Source organism: Drosophila rhopaloa, unplaced genomic scaffold (assembly GCF_018152115.1).
Source record: "Drosophila rhopaloa isolate 14029-0021.01 unplaced genomic scaffold, ASM1815211v1 contig_2, whole genome shotgun sequence".
NCBI classification, from domain to species: domain Eukaryota; kingdom Metazoa; phylum Arthropoda; class Insecta; order Diptera; family Drosophilidae; genus Drosophila; species Drosophila rhopaloa.
In genome coordinates, this window is record NW_025335083.1 from 923,702 (window position 1) to 946,835 (window position 23,134).

At 36.7% G+C, this 23,134-nt stretch overlaps 1 protein-coding gene across 1 annotated transcript; it reads left to right on the forward strand.

Annotated features, from left to right (window-relative positions):
* The first annotated feature begins 15,540 nt into the window (after window positions 1-15,540).
* On the forward strand, window positions 15,541-16,291 carry LOC108041662. The gene is made up of 2 exons (XM_017119641.2): window positions 15,541-15,656; window positions 15,730-16,291. The coding sequence occupies exons 1-2, from the start codon at window positions 15,642-15,644 to the stop codon at window positions 15,994-15,996; spliced, it is 282 nt and encodes a 93-aa protein (XP_016975130.1). The 5' UTR covers window positions 15,541-15,641; the 3' UTR covers window positions 15,997-16,291.
* Window positions 16,292-23,134: the final 6,843 nt, after the last annotated feature.

A 23,134-nucleotide genomic window follows, 5' to 3' on the forward strand; every position in this document is an offset into this window, starting at 1 on the left:
TTGAGATGCCGCGACATTCTGACACTTCGTTCCCCAAAAAGCGGGCAAACGAAAACCCGCCCGAATGCGGCACAGTCGGCAGCTGCTGTTGGCCAAGTTAACAGGCCCTGTTAGCGCTCTTTATTGTTGTGGCAGGACTTGCACATTTGCGTCACGTGCGCCTGTTGTTGTTGCATTGAACTTGAACTAGTGCTAAAGTTGTTGTCGTTGTGGTTGTTATTGCACTTTTTCTGTTGTTCTGACATTGGCGCGCGTTTCGCCGGCTGTTTGTGGCTGCCACTCGGCAGCTCTGCTCACCACGCAGGCGCCCTAAATTGGGAGGACCATATTTTTGTAATATTATGGTTTAGGATTTCATTTGATTTGCTGCCGCTGGTGCAGTTTTCGAGAAGTCTTGTGCAATGGAAAACCTATTTAACTTGGTACCGTATTAGCATAATGGATCTTGGGCAATGTGGGGTCTACTCAAATTAAAAATAGATTGAAATATGATCGGCTTAGGATCTTAGGTTTAAAGTGCCTTGAAAGTTAATTTTAAGAAATCCTGAGTAACTTACATTTTTCTATAGCTGCAAGGGTAAAGGGTGGTAAAAGGTAAATTGGGGGAAAAAATTAGACTAAAATAAGGTCTCCAATTTCCTGGTAACATAAAAATATAAAACAAGAAAGGAAAGCTAACTTCGGGCGGAGCCGAAGTTGAAATACCCTTGCAGAATATTCTGCAAATTATATTCTCCAAAACATTCATAATGCATTCTTAATACTCATAAAAAATCCCAACTTCCTAACTTTAAAAACACCAAAGTTATGGCATTTCCAATCGTTCACTTATATGGCAGTTATAGAATATAGTCGGCCGATCCTTATGAAATTTGATATGTCGGATTGATTAGGCAAAAATAAAACCCATAGAAAATCCCAACTTCCTAACTTAACAAACACCAAAGTTATGGCATTTCCGATCAATCAGTTATATGGCAGCTATAAGATATAGTCGGCCGATCCTTATGAAATTTGGTACGTCGGATTGATTGGCCAAATATAAAACCCATAGAAAATCCCAACTTCCTAACTTTACAAACACCAAAGTTATGGCATTTCCGATCAATCAGTTATATGGCAGCTATAAGATATAGTCGGCCGATCCTTATGAAATTTGGTACGTCGGATTGATTGGCCAAATATAAAACCCATAGAAAGTCCCAACTTCCTAACCTAACAAACAGCAGAGTTATGGCATTTCCGATCAATCAGTTATATGGCAGCTATAGGATATAGTCGGCCGATCCCGGCCGTTCCGACTTATATACTGCGTGCAAAGGAAAGAAGGGTGTGTGCAAAGTTTCAATTCGATATCTTTAAAACTGAGAGACTAGTTCGCGTAGAAACAGACAGACGGACAGACAGACGGACAGACGGACAGACGGACAGACGGACAGACGGACAGACGGACAGACGGACAGACGGACAGACGGACAGACGGACATGGCTATATCAACTCAGGAGGTGATCCTGATCAAGAATATATATACTTTATAGGGTCGGAGATGTCTCCTTCACTGCGTTGCACACTTTTGACCAAAATTATAATACCCTCTGCAAGGGTATAATGAGCTCTGTTATATTTAAATTAATATTTTGTATTTATTATACCCGTTACTCGTAGAGTAAAAGGGTATATTGTATTCGTGCAAAAGTATGTAACAGCTAGAAGGAAGCGTTTCCGACCCTATAAAGTATATATATTCTTGATCAGGGTCACTAGCCGAGTCGATATAGCCATGTCCGTCTGTCCGTCTGTCCGTCTGTCCGTCTGTCTGTCCGTCTGTCTGTCTGTCCGTATGAACGCTGAGATCTCGGAAACTATAAAAGCTAGAAGATTGGCATTTTGCATGCAGATTCTAGGAGTTCCTACGCAGCGCAAGTTTGTTTCAAAAAGGTGCCACGCCCCCTTTAACGCCCACAATCACTTATATACGATTTTAAAAATTTTAATATTTCGGAAAAGTAAAAATGCAGTTTTATTGTGCTTATCAATACCTATCGAAATGTAGAACAAATTTTTCAAATCGGACCATTCGTTAAAAAGTTATGCGTGATCAAAGTTTCTATCTCCATCTCCCTCGCACTCCCTTTACTTGAGTAACGGGTATCTGATAGTCGGGGCACCCGACTATAGCGTTCTCTCTTGTTTTTTCACTAAGTTCATTCCAAATCATTTGGGTGCACTTGTCTTCAATCTGGCGTTAGTAAAAACAACATGATCCTGTTTTTGAACAGTTCAGTTACAATATCAAAGGTCTTCGCGCAAATTTGCCGTTATGCACAAGGGGAAGAAAAGCCAAATAAAATAGTTACAATTCTCGAACCCAAGTGGTAATAGTTTTAACGTTATTGAAGGCGTATGGGTTACTATAAAAATTGGATATTTAAACGACAAAAATGGTTGAACTACCTCACCTAATTATGTTTATACTTTCTTAGACCACGGAAATGGTAAATCACCAATTAATAGAAACATCTCTTAAATTGGTAATCCTACTAAAAAAAATAGAAGTTAGTCCTAACCAGTAGTATGGCTAAACTTGGGCTCTAGCTAGGGTGAAAGTGCATAAACACTGACTATAAAACTTAAGTATAGTCTAAACTTTTCAGTGGCGATTTGTGCATTTTGGTGTCCGGCGCGCTAATACCAGTAAGGAATTATAAACACACAAAGAGTTGAAAAAAAGGAAACTTAAATTTTAAGATGAAACTGCAAAACACACACATTACGAAAAATGTTTATTTTAATGTTCATTGCTTAAAAAAATAGAAAACTAAATAATAACAAAGGACATGTAATTTATATACAGTTATAACGACTCCGCTTACAGTGCCCGTCCGGTTATTGGGACGAAAACTCGATGGCTTGGTTGGTCCCCAAATAAACTTATATGATACAAACTTATATGGTTAGTTCGTCTTCCGGGTAGTATGACGTGAAATCGTCGGTGCCTTGAAAGTTTCTATAACCGGATTCTACTGTATGTACTTTATAGGGTCGAACATTTCTGCTTCTCTGCGTTGCAAACTTCATCAGTACAAAAATTCATCACCGTTTAATCAGCAGCGGACTGCGACGCCGGCAGAGCCAAAGGCAAATTCGGCATAGCCGAGTGCGACGCAGGCAGAGCCGAAACTCTCAGTCCCCGATCGTAGGAAACGCAGAAAAATTTCCATCTCCCTCTCTTACTCTGTCTCTGTGTGATGAATTACTGATTAAAGAGTGATGAATTTTTCACTGATTAACTCCTAGGACATGCCAATGTTAAATTCATCACTAATTTGTATGAAGATTCATCGATTAATCATCAGCAGTGATGTATTTTTGGTGATGAAAAAGCGATTAAAAGGTGATGAACGGTACTGCAGGGTAGTCACAAGTCTCCAACACATAGATACTAATAAATAAACAATGTTTATAGTAAAATGCTTTGGACACGATTAAGATAAATCAGCTACAAAAGATAGTAATAAATCCTATAATTAAAAACTTAACTATTTCAAATGTAATTTTCCATTTAATATCCGATTTGTAAGTCTTCGGGTATAGAGCCCTGGAACCTTTGTCTAGAAACCAAAAGGTCTTCTAAAACAAATTCACGTTTCATATCAGATTAACTATTTTAATGGTATTTTACAATAAAATAGTACAAATAAATGACCTACTACTTTAAATAATTACATAACTATTTTTTATAGTTATGCGAATGGGTCATTTCGACCAAGCAAATGTTTTCTTAATTCACTACCACACTTGCTAATGAATTTGATTTTTATATTTTAAATTTTCATGGTCCAAGCATTTACCTTTAATTTTAAATTTTTTGATACTAAATAATCGAAAACCGTGAAAATTGATTTACAATTTAATGGAGGCGTATACAGTTCACTTTCACATACAAATTAATTTTGAAATTAACTTTTTTGGCACATAAGCACCACGAAAACGAAATTTTATAATAATATATAATTATTACAATTAAATTAGGAAACAAATTGCTCTGTTACATTTTATTCTTAAAAAAAGTTTATCATCTTGCGATTAAATACTAAATTTTTCTAAGTGGCAAAAGGAGACGGCAAAAGTAGTTGTTAAGCGCTATAAGGCTAGACAAAATAACAAACTTTATTAAAGCGGAAGTGGCGTGCAGAAAAGCGGAAGTTCGGACAGCTAAGTGCTCATATCTGCCTATGTGGCTTCTGCACAAATGTGGGATCAAACTATGAGTTTTAACCATTTTTATACCCTTGCAGAGGGTATTATAATTTCAGTCAAAAGTTTGCAACGCAGTGAAGGAAACATTTCCGACCCTATAAAGTATATATATTCTTGATCAGCATCACGTCCGTCTGTCCGTCCGTCCGTTTCTACGCAAACTAGTCCCTCAGTTTTAAAGCTATCTGCTTGAAACTTTCCCAAAAGTTGTCTTTCTATTGGAGGTAGTATATAAGTTGGAGCGAGCCGGATCGGCCGACTATATCCTATAGCTGCCATATAACTGAACGATTGGAAATGCCATAACTTTGGTGTTTTTAAAGTTAGGAAGTCGGGATTTTTTATTGGTTGTATTTTTGGCCAACCAATATAATTTACAGAATATTCTGCAAGGGTATATAAATATCGGCTCCGCCCGAAGTTAGCTTTCCTTTCTGGTTTTTTTAGAAGGCCTTGCGGAATTAAGCAATTGACCATTGTTTACATTTTTTTAGGTGTTATACTTTGAGACATAGTAATTATTTACTATATCAGAATTACGCTTTTAGTTTTGTTAAAACATCATATCATAAAGCAGCCATAGAAACGATTACAAAACGCAGCACAAAATCGACATGGCTTCATTGTTTTTAGTAATATAGGCATAGAAATCGTAATGTTTTGTAATAACTGCAAGGATATATAAATTCAGCCTGCCGAAGTTTGCTTCCTTTCTTGTTATACCCTTGCAGAGGGTATTATAATTTTGGTCAAATATCCTATATCCTATATCCTATAGCTGCCATATAACTGATTGATCGGAAATGCCATAACTTTCGTGTTTGTAAAGTTAGGAAGTTGAGATTTTCTATGGGTTTTACATTTGGCCAATCAATTTGACGTACCAAATTTCATAAGGATCGGCCGACTATATCCTATAGCTGCCATATAACTGATTGATCGGAAATGCCATAACTTTCGTGTTTGTAAAGTTAGGAAGTTGGGATTTTCTATGGGTTTTATATTTGGCCAATCAATCCGACCTACCAAATTTCATAAGGATCGGCCGACTATATCCTATAGCTGCCATATAACTGATTGATCGGAAATGCCATAACTTTGGTGTTTGTAAAGTTAGGAAGTTGGGATTTTTTATGAGTATTAAGAATGCATTATATGAATAATTTTGGAGAATATAATTTACAGAGTATTCTGCAAGGGTATATCAACTTCGGCTCCGCCCGAAGTTAGCTTTCCTTTCTTGTTTTATTTAAATTTTGTCATAATTAAATGATTCAAATTCCTGAATCTCTGACTTTTTAAGGCGGAAATACAATTTTACTTGTTAAGAAGAGGGCTTATAAATTTAACAATGCGGGAAAACTTGCAACGTGGATAAGGGGGCGATGTGTGAAAGTGGCTGCTGTCTGATTCAAAAGATTTGCTTGCATTAAAGTTTACAAACAACATCAATCGTCGGAGTCATGTCTGGTTGCGGATTTCTTGCAATGTCACTCACGCTCTACACAAGGACATCAGAGAAAGCTCCCAAGTTCGAATTTTAAAGTTTGGATCCGCAGGAATTAGATAGCGTTTGCAAGGGTATAAGCCGGATTTGCACTCTTACAAAAAGACACAAAAATTCCAATGCAGTTCGATTTTTCAGCCTGTCCTCCTGTGCTTCGTATAACTTTCCCTCAGCCATTTTTACATTTCCGTCATTGGCAAGCCGAAACCACCACCAAGTTCAAGTGGAAAAGTAGTCATAAGTCGAAGACAGCACATGGGTGCGGAAAGTACTTGGAAAATGAAAGCATTAAATTGTGGCCGGCAAGCTTTCGGCAAATAAATTAAGTATGTGTACATTGAGCTTAGAGCTTGCCAAAGAATGGAGTGGTCAAAGGAAAGATTAAAAGTTACCAACGACTTTGAATGCAAATTTAATTTGAGACGCAGCATGACGCTTGGAATAGAAATTGTGTTCATTTGTGTTCAACTCTGTGAAGAGCCTAACAAACACATCCCCTCTTATCCAGTCACAATTCCATTCAAATTAATTGATTTTCTCCCTGAAGACGTCAAACATAAGTCGGATATGCGGTTAGCCAACACCGCTAGAGAATCCAAAACTGATTGAACCGGGAAAGGAAATTAATTTTAAAATTAAATTCACAGTTAAAAAATAAATTGGAGTAAAACAGCAATGAGTAACCGTAAGCTTTGGGACCACTGAAAAATGAAAATAAAAAAGTAAATATAGTAATATTTAACTTCATCTAATAACTTCCAATGAAGCAAATAAGGTTTGACTTTTTGATAAAGTTGCATCTTTATTTACTTAAACTACACCCAAAATAATCCCAGAGCTTAAAATGAATAACCATGTATTAAAAGTAAGGCATAGACATTATTAAAATGTACGTATTAATTTAATACTTAATAATAAAAGGCATATACATTTTCGAACAATATACAAATAAATGGGAAAGAATTTATAAAAGTATTCCCATTTTTATGAATTACAAATTGGATTCTTATGTCCAATTATGTTCGTAGTGCACTTGCTATTTTTTCTTTATTTTCTTCGTTATAAATTTTATTCTAGTTTTGGAAAAATGATTGATCCAACTGGAACCCATTACGATCGGGATAGGAGATTATTTATATATTTGATTAGTTTGTGGTTAATGGGGATGTGTTATATTATTAATAGTTCATTATTGTATAATTGATCCAAGAGGATACTTTTATTAGTACTCTGTTTTGGCTTTCTACTTTGTCATATCTTAATAGTTTTGGGTTGAACAGTCCCAGTCGCGAAAGCTACACGCCCATCTCCAAGTCCTTAATATAGTCAATAAACTGCATAAGCTCGTAAACAAGCGTTACAATACTGTTTCTGTTGTTGTCGTAATGTTTGATTCTCTGCTGTCCGTCATTAACAAACTGTATCACGTCGTTAAGCTCATGCATTCTAATCGAGTCTTACTCGGTCAGTGTCATTGAGTGTACTGAAATAATATTTAAAGGCTGTACCCACAATGTTAAGTAGACCCTAGGCAAAGTTATTTCACTTTATTCTTTAATTAACTTGTACAACATATTTACACCCAAAATATTTGGCTAAAGTAGGTATTTCTGTTAGGCTGATACCATTTGAACTGGTTTGCTTGAAAACCCAGATAGTAATGATTGGTATCTATGTTGCTTATTTAAATATGTTGAATAATAGGAATTGGTTGTGTTTACAGTAGTTAATGATTCTTATTCGGTTAGCTGTTTTGTAGTAAGTTGTTAGAGCTAGAATGGAGATGGATTTAACAGTATGGGTTTTCCCAGTTGGTTAAAAATGATTGTGTCTGTCTTGGTCTGATTACACATTTGGCACTCATTTATAATGATTGAAATTAATAACTGTCTATTTCGGTAATATTGATTTTCTTTTAGTAGGGAGAGGCTAAGAGTCACCCATTTTGTCATAAACAATTGTGAGTTTAAAATTGCCAAAAATAAGCACGTCGTTGGCTTGGTAGAGGGACAAAATATAGTCGACTCTACTGATGAAAGTTAAAAGGGTTTCCGGTTAGCTTAAATGGAGGAATACCCTAGGGTTGCCCAAGGGTTTACACCATTCAAAATGATGTTTGGTTTTTCCATGTTGTATTCTTATTTATTTATAAAACCTTTGCTTGTCTTCTTTTCAGTTTATTTCTCTTTTCGTTAATACTTTTGTATTTTTTCATACCGTGCTTTGGATTTCTGAGTGGTTTTTGCTTAATGTTTTATTACCACTCTGTTGGTTAAACGAATTGGATTTATTTTCACAGTTGAACCAAATAACGGAGTTAAAAATGTAGTTTGTTTTCTCACCCAGCATCACTTATTGCCGCACTTAGGTTATTGTTTGGGTTTAAGTAGCTGGACAGCGGAAAACGATGCACTGTTCTAATTCTTGGTTTATTTATTTGAATACGTCCCTAAATTTTAACATAAAAATGGCTAGCCCACCATTTAGGTTACCCCTCCACTCCGGCCAGATTCTGTTCTGAAGAAATCTGATGTGCGACCTTGAACAAAGAAACTATAAAATCGGCATATGAGCACACCCACTCCAGTGTTCGCGTTATCTATCTCGATGTGGGCTGTGTTGGCTTTAGCTTTATGGGCCTTTGCCGGCATTGCCGTTTGCCAAAGGGTTCATTAGTCTGTCCAGCTACAACATCAAAGCCAATGAACGTATAAAATGCAGCAAAGGTAGAAGCTAAGAGTAGAATGGGAAACAGCAGCAGCGGGGGAAAATGGCACAAGCGCAAACAGCAAAAGGCCAAACAAAAGCCAAGGAGCCCGGGCAGAATGAACGCAAACGTGACACACGACATTGGAACAAATTGCGTTGGCAATGCGGCGCAAAGTATGCAAAGCAAAGGCATGGCCCAAATAGGGTTGGGTGGGTCAATACTCAACCAGCGGGTCTGCTGTTCTGGCGGAAACTTTGTCGACAAGACCTGGGAGATATTGAGACTGAAGCAAAGACCTGGCATCATCTCGATTGTATAATTGTCAATGCCCGCGGATATCTAGGTTTCCCCTGATACCCCCACCAACAGACCATTGACACCCACGTTTTCGTTCTTCAAGGACATGTTTGATTTGCTCACGCACGTTAAGCGCAAAGTGCTGTCCAGCTTTTTGGCCTTTTCGACTTTTATGTCGCTCTAGGTCGCCATTATTTATTAGACGCCTTGCCCGAGAGAGTGCCAATATGTTTGCCAAAGTTGGACTTTGCTATGAGGCCCTTTGCCAGGGGCCTGCTTTAAATTTTTGTATCTGAAGTAAGGAGAACTGTCACAAACTGACATTTTATACCCTTTTATATTATTATATTTATTATATTATTTTATTTAATAGAGACAAAACTATAGTTTCATGAATTTTAAACTATTGAATATAACAAATTTCTTAATAAGATAAGCATTAAATTAATAGCTTCGATGGGATTAAATTAAGCTTTCGATGTTTTTATAAGTATACAACTTATCCTATTATCCAAGAGATGTAGTACATATTATACCATTTGGTTTTTTACAGTTAACAAATTAATCAAATTAAAAACGCAACAAATGTTTATTTTCTTTACTTATTATTATTATAATAAATATAAATTGTTTTTATTTTTATTTTTTATATATAAATAAAATTGTTTGATTTTTAAATACCTAACAGAAAATGTCTTGTAATAAAATTTGAATTTCCATTATTTAAGTAGCTGAAATAAAATTGCACAAATATATTGTTTTCGTGATTACTTATTATTAATACACAAGTTACACAATTTAAACAAATGGTATTGTTTTACTTACCGGCACGAATTACATCAGAATGCAGGAAATATAACATTGTCGTGGTTTCCCGCCAGAGACAAGTTAATTCTTGGTACGGTTTGGAATCTAACCCATCATGATATGTAGTACTGATACTACTAAGTATAGGTTTCATATTAATTAGTAATTAAATAATATTGCATTTCTGTTTACTGCCTAAAGTAAGCTCTTTGGTATACAAAAAAACTAATCTAGAGATTATATTGGTCTTTGATCGAACCCACTCACTGGTTCACTCACTGGTTCACTCACTGGTTCACTCACTGAATGCCCAGGTTCACGTCTTACCGTATGAACTGAATGACCTCTGAATGACGCGCGGGACTACGCCTTTTCAGCACGTAAATCCTCGGCGTCTCCTAATGGCCGAATCTAAGGTCCATATTTTACCCTTAGTCTTCAGTTCCTTCCTTTGACCAGGTCTAAGGTCCTTTAGCAATCGGTGTCCTGCTTTGGCCGTACCTTTGCGTTCTCTGGACCGTGCTTCATTTGCTTTTCCTTTACGGTATGGCCTCTTCTCTCGCCTTTCTTCACGGTTTGGATGTCGGCCTCTTACGTTAAGGGTTAATAGTTTGTTTCCGAATCTTCTACTTGCGGTTCTGGACCTGCGTTTTCTGTGTCGTCTGTGGACTGCTACCATGTATAATCCGATCTTTCCTGCTTTTTTGCGGTCGTATCCTACAGACAACAGGCGACACAATGTCCACTATTTGATAGACGTAAATCTATCTCCTAGATACGACGGACCTGTATCTAGACGTGAATCTATCTCCTTGATACGACGGACCTGTATCTAGGAGATAGATTCACGTTAAATCCTTCGGGCACATATGTGGTGGTGGTGCTTCTTAACTCATGCCACACTTAATTTCTTTTCTGTCGTATAGGCCATTGGGTAGAAAGTTGCCAAGTTTCCTTTGGATCCCCTAACCTCGCGATGATTCGCTCTCTGAACTCCTTTTGCAGTGACTCGTCTTCTGCGCTTAGGACTACTAACTACTTAGAAAACCGGTTAATTAGTATCTGCTACATTTGGTTTCCATGTTTCGACCTTGGCAGTGGACCGTCGAAATCTGCACATACCGTCGCCCATCGCTCTTCCGCTATTTAAGTTAGCCTTTTTCCCGCTGCATGCAACTAGGTGCTTAGGTTTTTACTTCCTGCATACCTCGCACTTCGTTGTGCATTCCCGACCAGTAACATCTGGGTGCTATCCTGGATATTGTTGGATGGCTTCCAACGAATTCAGCAAAAAGTGAGTCGTGGTCAGGGTCTCTACTGGAAGGTCCTTTGTTCTCCTTAATTTCTCGTGTAGCGGCTTTCTGGACAAAGCGTCTGTTAATATCTCTAGCTTCCCTTCCTGTACGCAATCCGATCCGCCTTGCTCTAGTTTGAGATAACTTTCTCGACTTTCACATTAAATGTTGACAAATCCATTTGTTCGTAAATTTGGCTAGTTTCATTAGATACCCATCTTTAGACCTAGAATTTTAAATATGTTTTCTTTTTGGCTATTGTGTTCCTTAATTAAATGGAAAATCAGTTAAAATTTTTCAACGATGAAGGGAGCATTTAATTTAATATAATTTAATTTATATAATTCCAGAAAGATATTTTTCGAAAATTAAAAAGTGAATGAGCCATACTGGTTTCCAAAAAAAATGAACCTTCAAGCTTGTGGTGTTTACACTGCAGTTCGGTAGATTGATTTATTTTGAAACTGAGTAACGGGGATCATATAGTCGTGGCACTTGACTTTTCCGTTTCGCTTTGTTTTTCTCCTCAACATTTCGTTTTAACAGCTTGGTTTACTTTTTCTAAAAATGGTACCATGTTCTTATATGTTAATGAAAACTTGTAAATTCAAATTTGGTAAAAAAATATACTGCGTCACTGCCCAAATATAACAATTATAATTAGGCTTGGCGTGCAAAAGTAGCTTTAACTTATTAAGTTTTCTAAAAGTATTCATAAGGACTGACAATTACATATTAGAGAATTGCATGCCGCAAACACTCTATAGCTCAGTGAACTTTGTCATCCATCCCGATAACCCAGAGAGGAGGGCCACTGAACCTTAATACCATCAACTTTTGACGTGGTCATGTCATTATTATCTATTAGTTATGGCCCCAAGGAATGAAAGGCCACGCCCCTGTCCTTGGCATGACAACCACCGCTTTCCGTGCTAATTGTAAGTTATTGACACGAAACGTGCCCTAGGCCAATAATGATGACGATAGGGTTTCACTCAACGCCCACCTGTAATCGAGGCATGGCGCTCGTTCGCAGTAATTATAACTTTCGCCGGCTATCATGAATGAGACCGCCTTTTCTGTACTGTTGATAAAACATCAACACAATTGAATTACAAATGGGATTCTGGAGGTAAATATTGGTCATAGCCCGAACCCCGTTAAATCTCCACTGTTGATTTATTTATGTGCTAGCTCAGTACGTTCAAACATAATTAAAAATACTAAATATTAATAGCAATAAATCAAGTAAAAATATATAAAGAAAATATTTGTTTCTATTTAATTACAGCATAACAATTTTATTACCATTATAATTTTATTTTAATATCTACAGTAGTGGAAACAAAAATTCAAACGACATTTGCTTTCTCACTTTAAATACAATTGCTAAATGTGTATTAAATTTATTGGTCTTAAACTAACATCACATATCTATCTATCACTGAAATCTATCTTTTTGAATCGCTTACGCTTTACGGTTCAGCATTTTTATGAGGGACCACATTTTTTGGCTGTAAAAAAAAAAGAAACGCGTCCGATTCACACCGAAATTTCGGCAAAGAATCTGTGTATTTCGAAAATAAAGCTTCAGTATAATATAAAAATTTTGGTAAATATCTGTTTTTAAATAAAATTTTCATATTAAGAAAGCCACGCAGAGTGCACCTCCAAGCTACTCAAATAAATATTATAAAAACACGGTAAATAGAAGCTTAAATACTATACTAAATTTTAAAATAAACGCATTGCTAAGGAACAAAATTGTAATGGCCTTTAATTTTACAAAGAATCAAAAGCAGAATGCAACAGACAAAGAGCTCTTTATTAAAGAGCCTCTGAAAACAAAAAAAATAGGATGCTTAAAAAAGTTTTCTAGGCACCCCGATATGAGTTCTATTTATAGGCAATATAAGTATGTAGAACCTACTGCCTTATGTTAAACTCATTGAAATAGAAATAAAGTTTTTTGATCTAACAAAAAAAAAATTATTTGATTAAGGTTGGTGTTAAAAGTTTTAACTTAAAACATAAACTAGGCGCTCAAAGAATACTTTCTTCAAAGTAAAAACAAATGTTCTACAAATTTAAGGGACACTACCATGCCAGACACTAGGTTTTAAGCTTCGGAAATAGCTCTGATATTCTGGATATAAAAACACATGAAACTTCCCACCTTTATAAACACCAAAGTTATGGCATTTCCAATGGTTCAGTTATATGGCAGCTATAGGATATAGTCTGCCGATCCTTATAACATTTGATAGGTCGGATTGATTGGCCAAATATAAAACCCATAGAAAATCCCAACTTTTTAACCTTACAAACACCAAAGTTATGGCATTTCCGATCAATCAGTTATATGGCAGCTAAAGGATATAGTCGGCCGATCCCGGCCGTTCCGATATATTATATATACTGCGTGAAAAGGAAAAAGGGAGTGTGCAAAGTTTCAATTCGATATCTTTAAAACTGAGAGACTAGTTTGCGTAGAATCAGACAGACGGACATGCTTAAATCAACTAAGGACGCGATCCTGATCAAGAATATATATTCTTTAAAGGATCGGAGATGTCTCCTTCACTGCGATGCATACTTTTGACCAAAATTATAATACCCTCTTCAGGGGGATAAAAAGAAGACCGGCAATTAACATAAATTGGGGTAAAGTAAGAAGGTCACCTGGGCAGCAGGTGGTTAGTGTGACGTCACCTTCTCACGGCTTAATACATTTTATCACTTTATTATTTTGTTGCCGGTGCAATAAAAACAACACACAAAAAACTTGCAATAAATTTGCAGCAAAAGTCAACACCTTGTATATTTTCCGTAATCTATCTCTAAACGTCATTATAGGCCATAAAAAAATTAACAAAATAGTTTTAACCAATTATACTAGTTTTAAATTTGGAGCGAACGTTTGTATGCAAACTAACTATGAAACTTTGCAGATGAAATCGGAAAAATAATTGAAATAAAAACATCTTTGTTGTCGACATATTTTCATTTTTATAAGGGGATATAAACTTCAGTTTCAGTTTGTTTCCTTTCTCGTGTTTGCTTCTTTCAGTATTTTTATACCCTTGCAGAGGGTATTATTATTATTGCAACGCAGTGAAGGAGACATTTCCGACCCTATAAAGTATATATATTCTTGATCAGCGTCGATCTAGTCCGTCTGTTTTTTCCGAAATGTCTCCTTCACTGCATTGCAAACTTTTGACTGAAATTATAATATCCTCTGCAAGGGTCTACAAAAGCTTTTTAAATAAATATCTCGCCAGACTGCCTCACCTGAACCGTCTTCTAAATAATATCAGTTTGTCAAATATATTTCTTCCGCTTTTTTTGGTTTTTGAATTTGGCGGCTTTGTGCAAAGCGCTACATATCGGTATCGGGCAATGCTATATATCAATTGATAGGTCTTGACATATCCTACAAAACGACGCTATTCATAACAAGTTTGGTTATTGCGTTGAAAAGTTAGTGTAAACATGGAGTTCGCTAACGCTGAAATCCGTTATACAAACCTTCCGTGAGATTAATGGTGTTTTAGGGGATGGTACTCTATCACTTCTAACCGTAGAGGAATGGTTTCGACGATTCAGAGCCGATGAAAACGACACCATAGATAAGCCAGCCGGCGGAAGACCTGTGAGGACAAATACCGATCAAATCATGGAAAACATCGAGCTAGACCGGCATGTGACATTTCGTGTCAACGCCGAGGAGATAGCAGTAAGTGCAGAAGGCTGGATACAAAAAAAAGCTGGATGTTTGGGTGCCGCATGATTTGACTGCGATATGCTGCTGAAACGGAAAGAAATCGACCCATTTTTGAAGAGGATGGTGACTGACGACAAAAAATGAATCACATACGACAATATCAAGCGAAAACGGTCTTGGTTGAAGGCCGGTGAATCGTTTAAAACAGTGGCCAAGCCGGGATTGACGGCCATAAAAACCAAAAAAGCGGAAGGGAGTTATTTGACAACCTAATATTAAGGAAAATCCGTTGGGGGATCTAAAATTTGCACTTGTCAATTAAATATTTTTTATCTTTTCTTTTAGAATCTGACCTTTCAACTTTGACTGGTCGGCAACATTTTAAAGACACTTTTCAAACCCGACTTAGTGCATTGAACCGCTTCCAAAAATAAACAAGTTGAATATGTTGTGCGCCTTAACGCGTTTACTCCGATTATAAGCAAAATCCCTGGCCTCGAATTCTTCCCCAGCCTTCCTTCTATAAATTGACAAAGGACATAACTGGCATCTTGGATCCGTCGAATGTCCTTATATCTGTTGGTATGCTGGCTTCGCGAACTCATGTCGAAAAAATGTTATGTGTCTTTTGAAGCAAGCATATTTAATGCAATTTTTGAACTTTCAAGTTTCATTGCCAATAGGCTTACCCCCACCATTTGTTCAACTGGATCCAAATGGTTGACGGAATTTTTCGCTTCATTTAAGCATCTTTTTTTTGGGCAGCAAATCCATTTAGTACAGTACTTTTGCATAGGTATATGGGTCATCATGTAGCTGCCATAGAAACGATGGCAAAATGCAGCTCAAAATTGACATAGCTTTAGTAGCAATATAAGCATAGAAATCAAAATGTAGTCGTTTTGTAATAAATCTGTTTGTAAGTAAATCTGATCTGAGTAGAATCAGTAGGCAAATCATTCGTAGTCAACATCGAATTGTTTTGAAGTACGTTTTATTTTCATTTATCTTCAAAATAAGAGCAGAAAGTTACAATAATGCCTGCAGAAAAGGTAAGACAAATTTCGTAGATTATCGAAAATTGTTTGATTTAAATTTTTTTATTATTTACTTAAAAAAATTCAGCCCCCGGAAATCAAATTTCCCATGCATAATGTACACTTGAAGCAAACGTATGGCAATATAAAAATGGCTTGCACTTTGGCCCTGATAGCCCCACTGCTTCTGTACACTTTCAACAATATTCCACGCAAAAGGAAGTACAGGAGTTTCTACTCCAAATACGATCCGATAGATGCTTTTGACCGCATGATGAGTGGAGGCTACCTGTCATCCTGCCCGCCGGGAAGTGGTCCAAAAAAGGATGATAAAAAGGATAAAAAGAAGAAATAGGTCGATTTACCTGAAACGAAATCTGACACGATTCTCAACTCATAGAAATTGTGCAATTATCACACAATTTAAATGCAACTTATAAACTTTATTAATTTTCAAAGCGAATGCTTACAAGAATTATTTGACAAATTATTCAAATTAACCTGCTTTCTTCTTTAACGTAACGCCCTAATATGCATTCTCTTCAATGGACCTAAAATAGAAATATAAATTCAAAAGAAATTACTTCAGTTTTTAAGTAATCTGTATCCGAAAACTAAGATATTCTAATAAATTGGAGCATTGCAATCTATTTATGTATTTTTATACCCTTGCAGAGGGTATTATAATTTTGGTCAAAAGTGTGCAACGCAGTGAAGGAGACATCTCCGACCCTATAAAGTATATATATTCTTGATCAGGATCACCTCCTGAGTTGATATAGCCATGTCCGTCTGTCTGTTTCTACGCGACCTACCAAATTTCATAAGGATCGGCCGACTATATCCTAAAGCTGCCATATAACCGATTGATCGGAAATGCCATAACTTTGATGTTTATTAAGTTAGGAAGTTGGGATTTTCGATGGGTTTTATTTTTGGTCAATCAATCAGACGTATCAAATTTCATAAGGATCAGCCGACTATATCCTTTAGGTGCCATATAACTGAACGATTGGAAATGCCATAACTTTGGTGTTTTTTAAGTTAGGAAGTTGAGATTTTTAATGAGTATTAAGAATGCATCATATGAATAATTTTGGAGAATATAATTTACAGAGTATTCTGCAAGGGTATATCAACTTCGGCTCCGCCCGAAGTTAGCTTTCCTTTCTTGTTTAAACTAGGGACCTTAAAAAATCTAATTTCTTATTATTCCCTTAACTTAAGGGAGTCCAGAAATTTGAGAAAATTGAAAAATTGTTTTTTCATAATTCATAATTTTGATATTTAACATGAGAGAACGCTATAGTCGAGTGCCTCGACTATTAGATACCCGTTACTCAGCTAAACAACTTTAGATTTTGCATTAACATAATGTGAATTAGAGTGACCACACGAGTAACGGGTATAAAAGTATCTCCCTAAAAGGATTTTTATACCCTTGCAGAGGGTATTATAATTTCAGTCAAAAGTTTGCAACGCAGTGAAGGAGACATTTCCGACCCTATAAAGTATATATATTCTTGATCAGCATCACCAGAAGAGTCGATCTAGCCATGTCCGTCTGTCCGTCTGTCCGTCCGTCTGTCCGTCCGTCTGTCCGTCTGTCCGTCTGTCCGTCTGTCCGTCCGTTTCTACGCAAACTAGTCCCTCAGTTTTAAAGCTATCTGCTTGAAACTTTCCCAAAAGTTGTCTTTCTATTGCAGGTAGTATATAAGTCGGAACGAGCCGGATCGGGCCACTATATCATATAGCTGCCATATAACTGAACGATCGGAAAAGCCATAACTTTGGTGTTTTTAAAGTTAGGAAGTTGGGATTTTCTATGGGTTTTATTTTTGGCTAATCAATCCGACCTACCAAATTTCATAAGGATCGGACGACTATATCCTATAGCCGCCATATAACTGATTGATCGGAAATGCCATAGCTTTGGTGTTTGTAAAGTTAGGAAGTTGGGATTTTCTATGGGTTTTATTTTTGGCCAATCAATCCGACCTACCAAATTTCATAAGGATCGGCCGACTATATCTTATAGCTGCCATATAACTGAACGATTGGAAATGACATAACTTTGGTGTTTTTAAAGTTAGGAAGTTGGGACATTTTATGAGTATTAAGAATACATCATATGAATAATTTTGGACAATATAATTTATAAAATATTCTGCAAGGGTATATCAACTTCGGCTCCGCCCGAAGTTAGCTTTCCTTTCTTGTTCAAAACTCAAATTATTTTCAAAGTTATAGCCGTTTTAGTGACGTGGCCACTAGACCGGTTGAGCGAACGACTGGAACAATAAATGGCTGGAAGCCCAGGCTATCTCAGTATGAATAACTTTCTCTCCTGCTTTCTATAACAATACCGTTATTTTCTGTATACTTCACTAGTCGTTTGAAGATCATTGTATGGAGCTGGGATTAAGGGAATGTAATTTATACGTAATATTCTATCGTTACACTGCCCGAAACTTAATGTAAAACTTTAAACACGTTTTTCTCGAAACTACTTTTTTGATGCGGTCAAGATCTAATCAGTCGATTTACTTGAAATTTGGCATGAATATTCTTTAAATATATCTCTATCGCCGGAACCAACAAAAAATACAAATATCGACATTCGTACTCATTAAGAATCTATCATTGTTTTATTATACCCGTTACTCGTAGAGTAAAAGGGTATATTGTATTCGTGCAAAAGTATGTAACAGCTAGAAGGAAGCGTTTCCGACCCTATAAAGTATATATATTCTTGATCAGGGTCACTAGCCGAGTCGATATAGCCATGTCCGTCTGTCCGTCTTTCTGTCCGTCTGTCTGTCTGTCTGTCCGTATGAACGCTGAGATCTCGGAAACTATAAAAGCTAGAAGATTGGCATTTTGCATGCAGATTCTAGGAGTTCCTACGCAGCGCAAGTTTGTTTCAAAAAGGTGCCACGCCCCCTTTAACGCCCACAATCGCTTATATACGATTTTAAAAATTTAAATATTTCGGAAAAGTAAAAATGCAGTTTTATTGTGTTTATCAATACCTATCGAAATGTAGAAGACATTTTTCAAATCGGACCATTCGTTAAAAAGTTATGCGTGATCAAAGTTTCTATCTCCATCTCCCTCGCACTCCCTTTACCTGAGTAACGGGTATCTGATAGTCGGGGCACCCGACTATAGCGTTCTCTCTTGTTTTTCAAATAACGACAAGCATTGAAATCATGGCGACGAGGACACGGCCTCTTTTTTTTCCCCTGTTCTTCAAGAACGAATAACTTAATAAAAAACAAATTTTTTTTTAAATTTATTTTATGTACTCATTTAAGTTTAATAAACAAATGATAAAAAACAGATAGTAAAAATGTCTATTGCTTTTTATACCCTTTACAGAGGGTATTATAATTTCAGTCAAAAGTTTGCAACGCAGAGACATTTCCGACCCTATAAAGTATAAAGAGTCGATCTAGCCATGTCCGTATGTCCGTCTGTCCGTCTGTCCGTCCGTCTGTCCGTTTCTACGCAAACTAGTCCCTCAGTTTTGAAGCTATCTACTTGAAACTTTCCCAAAAGGTTTCTTTCTATTGCAGATAGTATACAAGTGGGAAAGAGCCGGATCGGGCGACTATATCATATAGCTCCCATAGGAACAATAGTAAACAAAAATTGAAAAAAATATATTTATGTTGTTTTTTATTTTTTTTTGTTCTTTGGGTTTCCATATTATTATTATGGAATTACGGTTTTAATTTTACTAAAATGGGACAACAAAATCATATAGCTGCCATAGAAACGATGGCAAAATGCAGCCCAAAATCGACATAGCTTCATTCTTTTTAGTAATACAAATCGAAATGTAGTCGATTTGTAATAACTACAAGGGTATATAAACTTCGGCTTGCTGAAGTTGGCTTCCTTTCTTGTTAAGAGTAATTCGGGCATTTGATTTTTTCAAAACTCCAAAAGAAGGGCAAAATATTCTTTATGTTATCGAAACTTTTAGAAGATTTCATATTTTCGAGACTAAAAGTGGTCAAGAAAAGTAATTGGTGGAAAAAAGGCCATAAAATGGGCAGCCGCTTAAGCTTTTCAAATTTAATACCCTTGCAGACTTTGCCGAAATTGCTAAAATTGAAAAAGTAGCGAAAAGAATAAGGTATACATAAATTAATTAGATTTGCATAGTTTCATGTCAATAGCTTTTATACTGCAAAAATGTCATAAAAATAGAAAAAAAGGGATATTTTCGAAGCCTTGAACAATTTTTACTACGGAAGCTATAATATATAGAAGTCCGATCGGCAAGCGATTTTACCCTGATCAAGGTATGCGTAAATAAATAAGACTTGGACAAATTGATGGCATAGCTTACACACTGCGCGAAATATTCTAAAAAACATAAAATTTGGATCGATTTCACCCTATTGTTTCTATGGGAGCTATAGGATATAGACGTCCAATCGATTTTCAAACTTGATCTGCGTACACATGGTTTAGGACGACTGTGAAAGTTTCAGATCGCTATCTTTTAAACTGAGCTCGCAAACGGTATTGAAACAGACGGACAGACGGACATGGCTATATCGACTCCCCCACTGATCCTGATCAAGAATATATATACTTTATGGGGTCGGAAACGTCTCCTTCACTGCGTTACAAACTTCTGACCAAAATTATAATACCCTCTGCAAGGGTATAAAAACACCAAAGTTATGGCCTTTCCGATCGTTTAGTTATATGGCAGCTATAGGATATAGTCGACCGATCCGGCTCGTTCCGACTTATATACTACCTGCAATAGAAAAACAACTTTTGGGAAAGTTTCAAGCAGATAGCTTTAAAACTGAGGGACTAGTTTGCGTAGAAACATACGGACGGACGGACATGGCTAGAGCGACTACCCTGGTGATGCTGATCAAAAATATATATACTTTATAGGGTCGGAAATGTCTTCTTCACTGCGTTGCAAACTTGTAATAATAATAATACCCTCTGCAAGGGTATAAATATTCATTTTATTTTTTGTCGGATATGATATCAAGCTAGTCGAAACATTAGCAGAAACCAAGCGCCAGCGGTCGTCTTCAGCATTTCTTGTTTGTTGTCCATTTTAACATACTCTCTTGCATTTAGAAAGGAATCGAGTAGGACTTCAGTTCTGTAGCGATTTAACCACATTTAACTAGGGCTAACCCACGTCTGCTTTCTGGTGGTGGTAGGAATGTGGCTTTGGCTACCGAAAAGCCCCCGGAATGCTGCCTAACTTGCTGAATTCAAGATGTGAAATCAAGCGGCAAGCCATGCAAGTTGAAGGGCAAAACCAAGGCAGCTGTCAAGCGAGCAACTTGCAGACAGTATCGTAAATTAAACTTTTTGGTGGCATCAGAGCCGCATGAGCTACATAGGTCTACGACAAAAGCGACCTCGTATAATGCAGGAAATGCATAAAATTTCAATAAACTCGCTGCCTGCATGTTAAGGAAAAGAGGTTTGCTGATACGTCTGGCAATATGGATGGGGCATGGGTTCTTATGGTAAATGTGCAGCGTCGGTAAAATGGAGAACTTTATTGGGGGCCGCGTTGACATCTCTCCCGGCATTGTCACGCTAGATGGTTCAGTATGGCATCTGAAAGCGAGGGATGGGTTTCCCCGAATGCACTTCTTGGTGCCCATCGTGAAACTCAGGAAACCGCGTTCGTGCATCTCCCTAATTATCCTTTTGAAACCACAAGTCCATAATGTTCTTCATACAACTTGTCTAAGAATATTTTGAAGTTTTGGAATTTGAAGTTAAGCCTCTTAGACATTTCCTGGGCACTAGTTAAGCAAACATAATCCATGCTGAAAATGGGGCTGTGGCTCCTGACTTCGTCTGCACTTTCCGACCTCCTGCACAAAAGCCTCAGCTCTAACTCACTGTGCAACTCGCTCGCTTCCTGGAAGCGGCACGTACTCGGCTTGAAGAACACCTTGGACAGTAAACCGTAAATACCGCAAACATCTAGACAACAGCAAAAATGGAAATCAGCCTGAAAGTAAGAATTAAAAGTCGCCTGTGGAGTGCTCTTTTTATTTTAACTCTGAAATGACCCGGAAAAGCTTGTGCACTTTTTCATAGCAGATACATATGTTGTTATGAAATTATATGTACTTAAAGTCTAGCAGAAAAAGATACCAGTTCCTCCGTTCCTAACCACGAAGGCGTATGTCGCATATAGAGTTTTAATTTTCTTTTAACTTAAATTATGTGGACAGCTTTAAAATGTTTTTTATAATCTATCTGGTTTTGGGACGAAAATAGCCAAATAGCTTAGTATAAGACCCTATCAAAATGTAATATCCAATGCCAGTTTACTCTCTTACAAACAAGATGTACACCCAAAGCCCTTAAGCAAAATTTGTGTATTTTAGTCCTTCAACAAAGTTACTATACCCTTTGACCCGAAAGGTAACAACAAGTACCTGAAAAAATTTGTCTGGGCAGCTCGTTCGCTATTTTGCATGTTGCTCCCAACCGCCCACATAAACAGAACTGTTTTTGGCCACGTCTTGCTGCCTGGAATTTTTTTAAAAGAAAAAGTAACATTTTTATAGCTGTTTTGGGTCATAGAAAAACCAGCATATTAAGCACTGTTTGCATGTCTTTTACATTGCCCCTGTTTTGTTTTGCATTTCACTTTACGTGGGCAAGTGGAGGTGTCTTTTAGGCATTTTTTATCAACCCTATTGTAAAAACAATCTGGATACCGCAGCCTGAATTATTAAAAAATCATTAGTACTGTTGTGAATAGTAGTGTTAGCAAATACCCATAAAGTGTAAATGGCAAAGTAGTTGTTCCTGGACGTTGAAACACATGGCTGGATATTTTGTATTCCTGGAACAAATAAAATTTCATATTATGTATTATAAATGAATAACCATTTAGTATGATTTTTTCTAAATTAAGTAAATCATTTTTTAAAAGGCGATATCTGTTTATTTTCAGTTTTTTTCAGTAAATATTTAACCAAGCTGTTATCTCTGGAGTAAATTATCGATTTAATTTTGAAAGCTAAAACCTTTTGAAATTAAATGCAGAGTTACTAGCCAATTTTTAAGTGTAAAAGTCATGTAACAAATCCCAAAACTTTAATCTGTGATCGATTATATTTACACTAAATAAGAACATAAAATAGCGGTCAAATATGAAACAATCACCATTCTAGCTGAGAGAACGAAAAACGTGCCCCCATTTCGACAATTTTAAGTGGCACCATCTGCCGAACTGCAGATGCAACATCACAAGCCACGAACAACGGACACACAGACCGACATTGCTAAATCGATTCGGCTATTGATCTTGATCAAGAATATATAAACTTTATAGAGTCGGAAACGCCTTACTCTACGAGTAAGGGGTATACAAATTTACTTGCTTAAGCGTTTATCTTCCTAACATTATATCCTTACCTAATAAAAATGTATTTAGTAGTTAACTATCTTGTTGGCAGGTGAATAAAGGC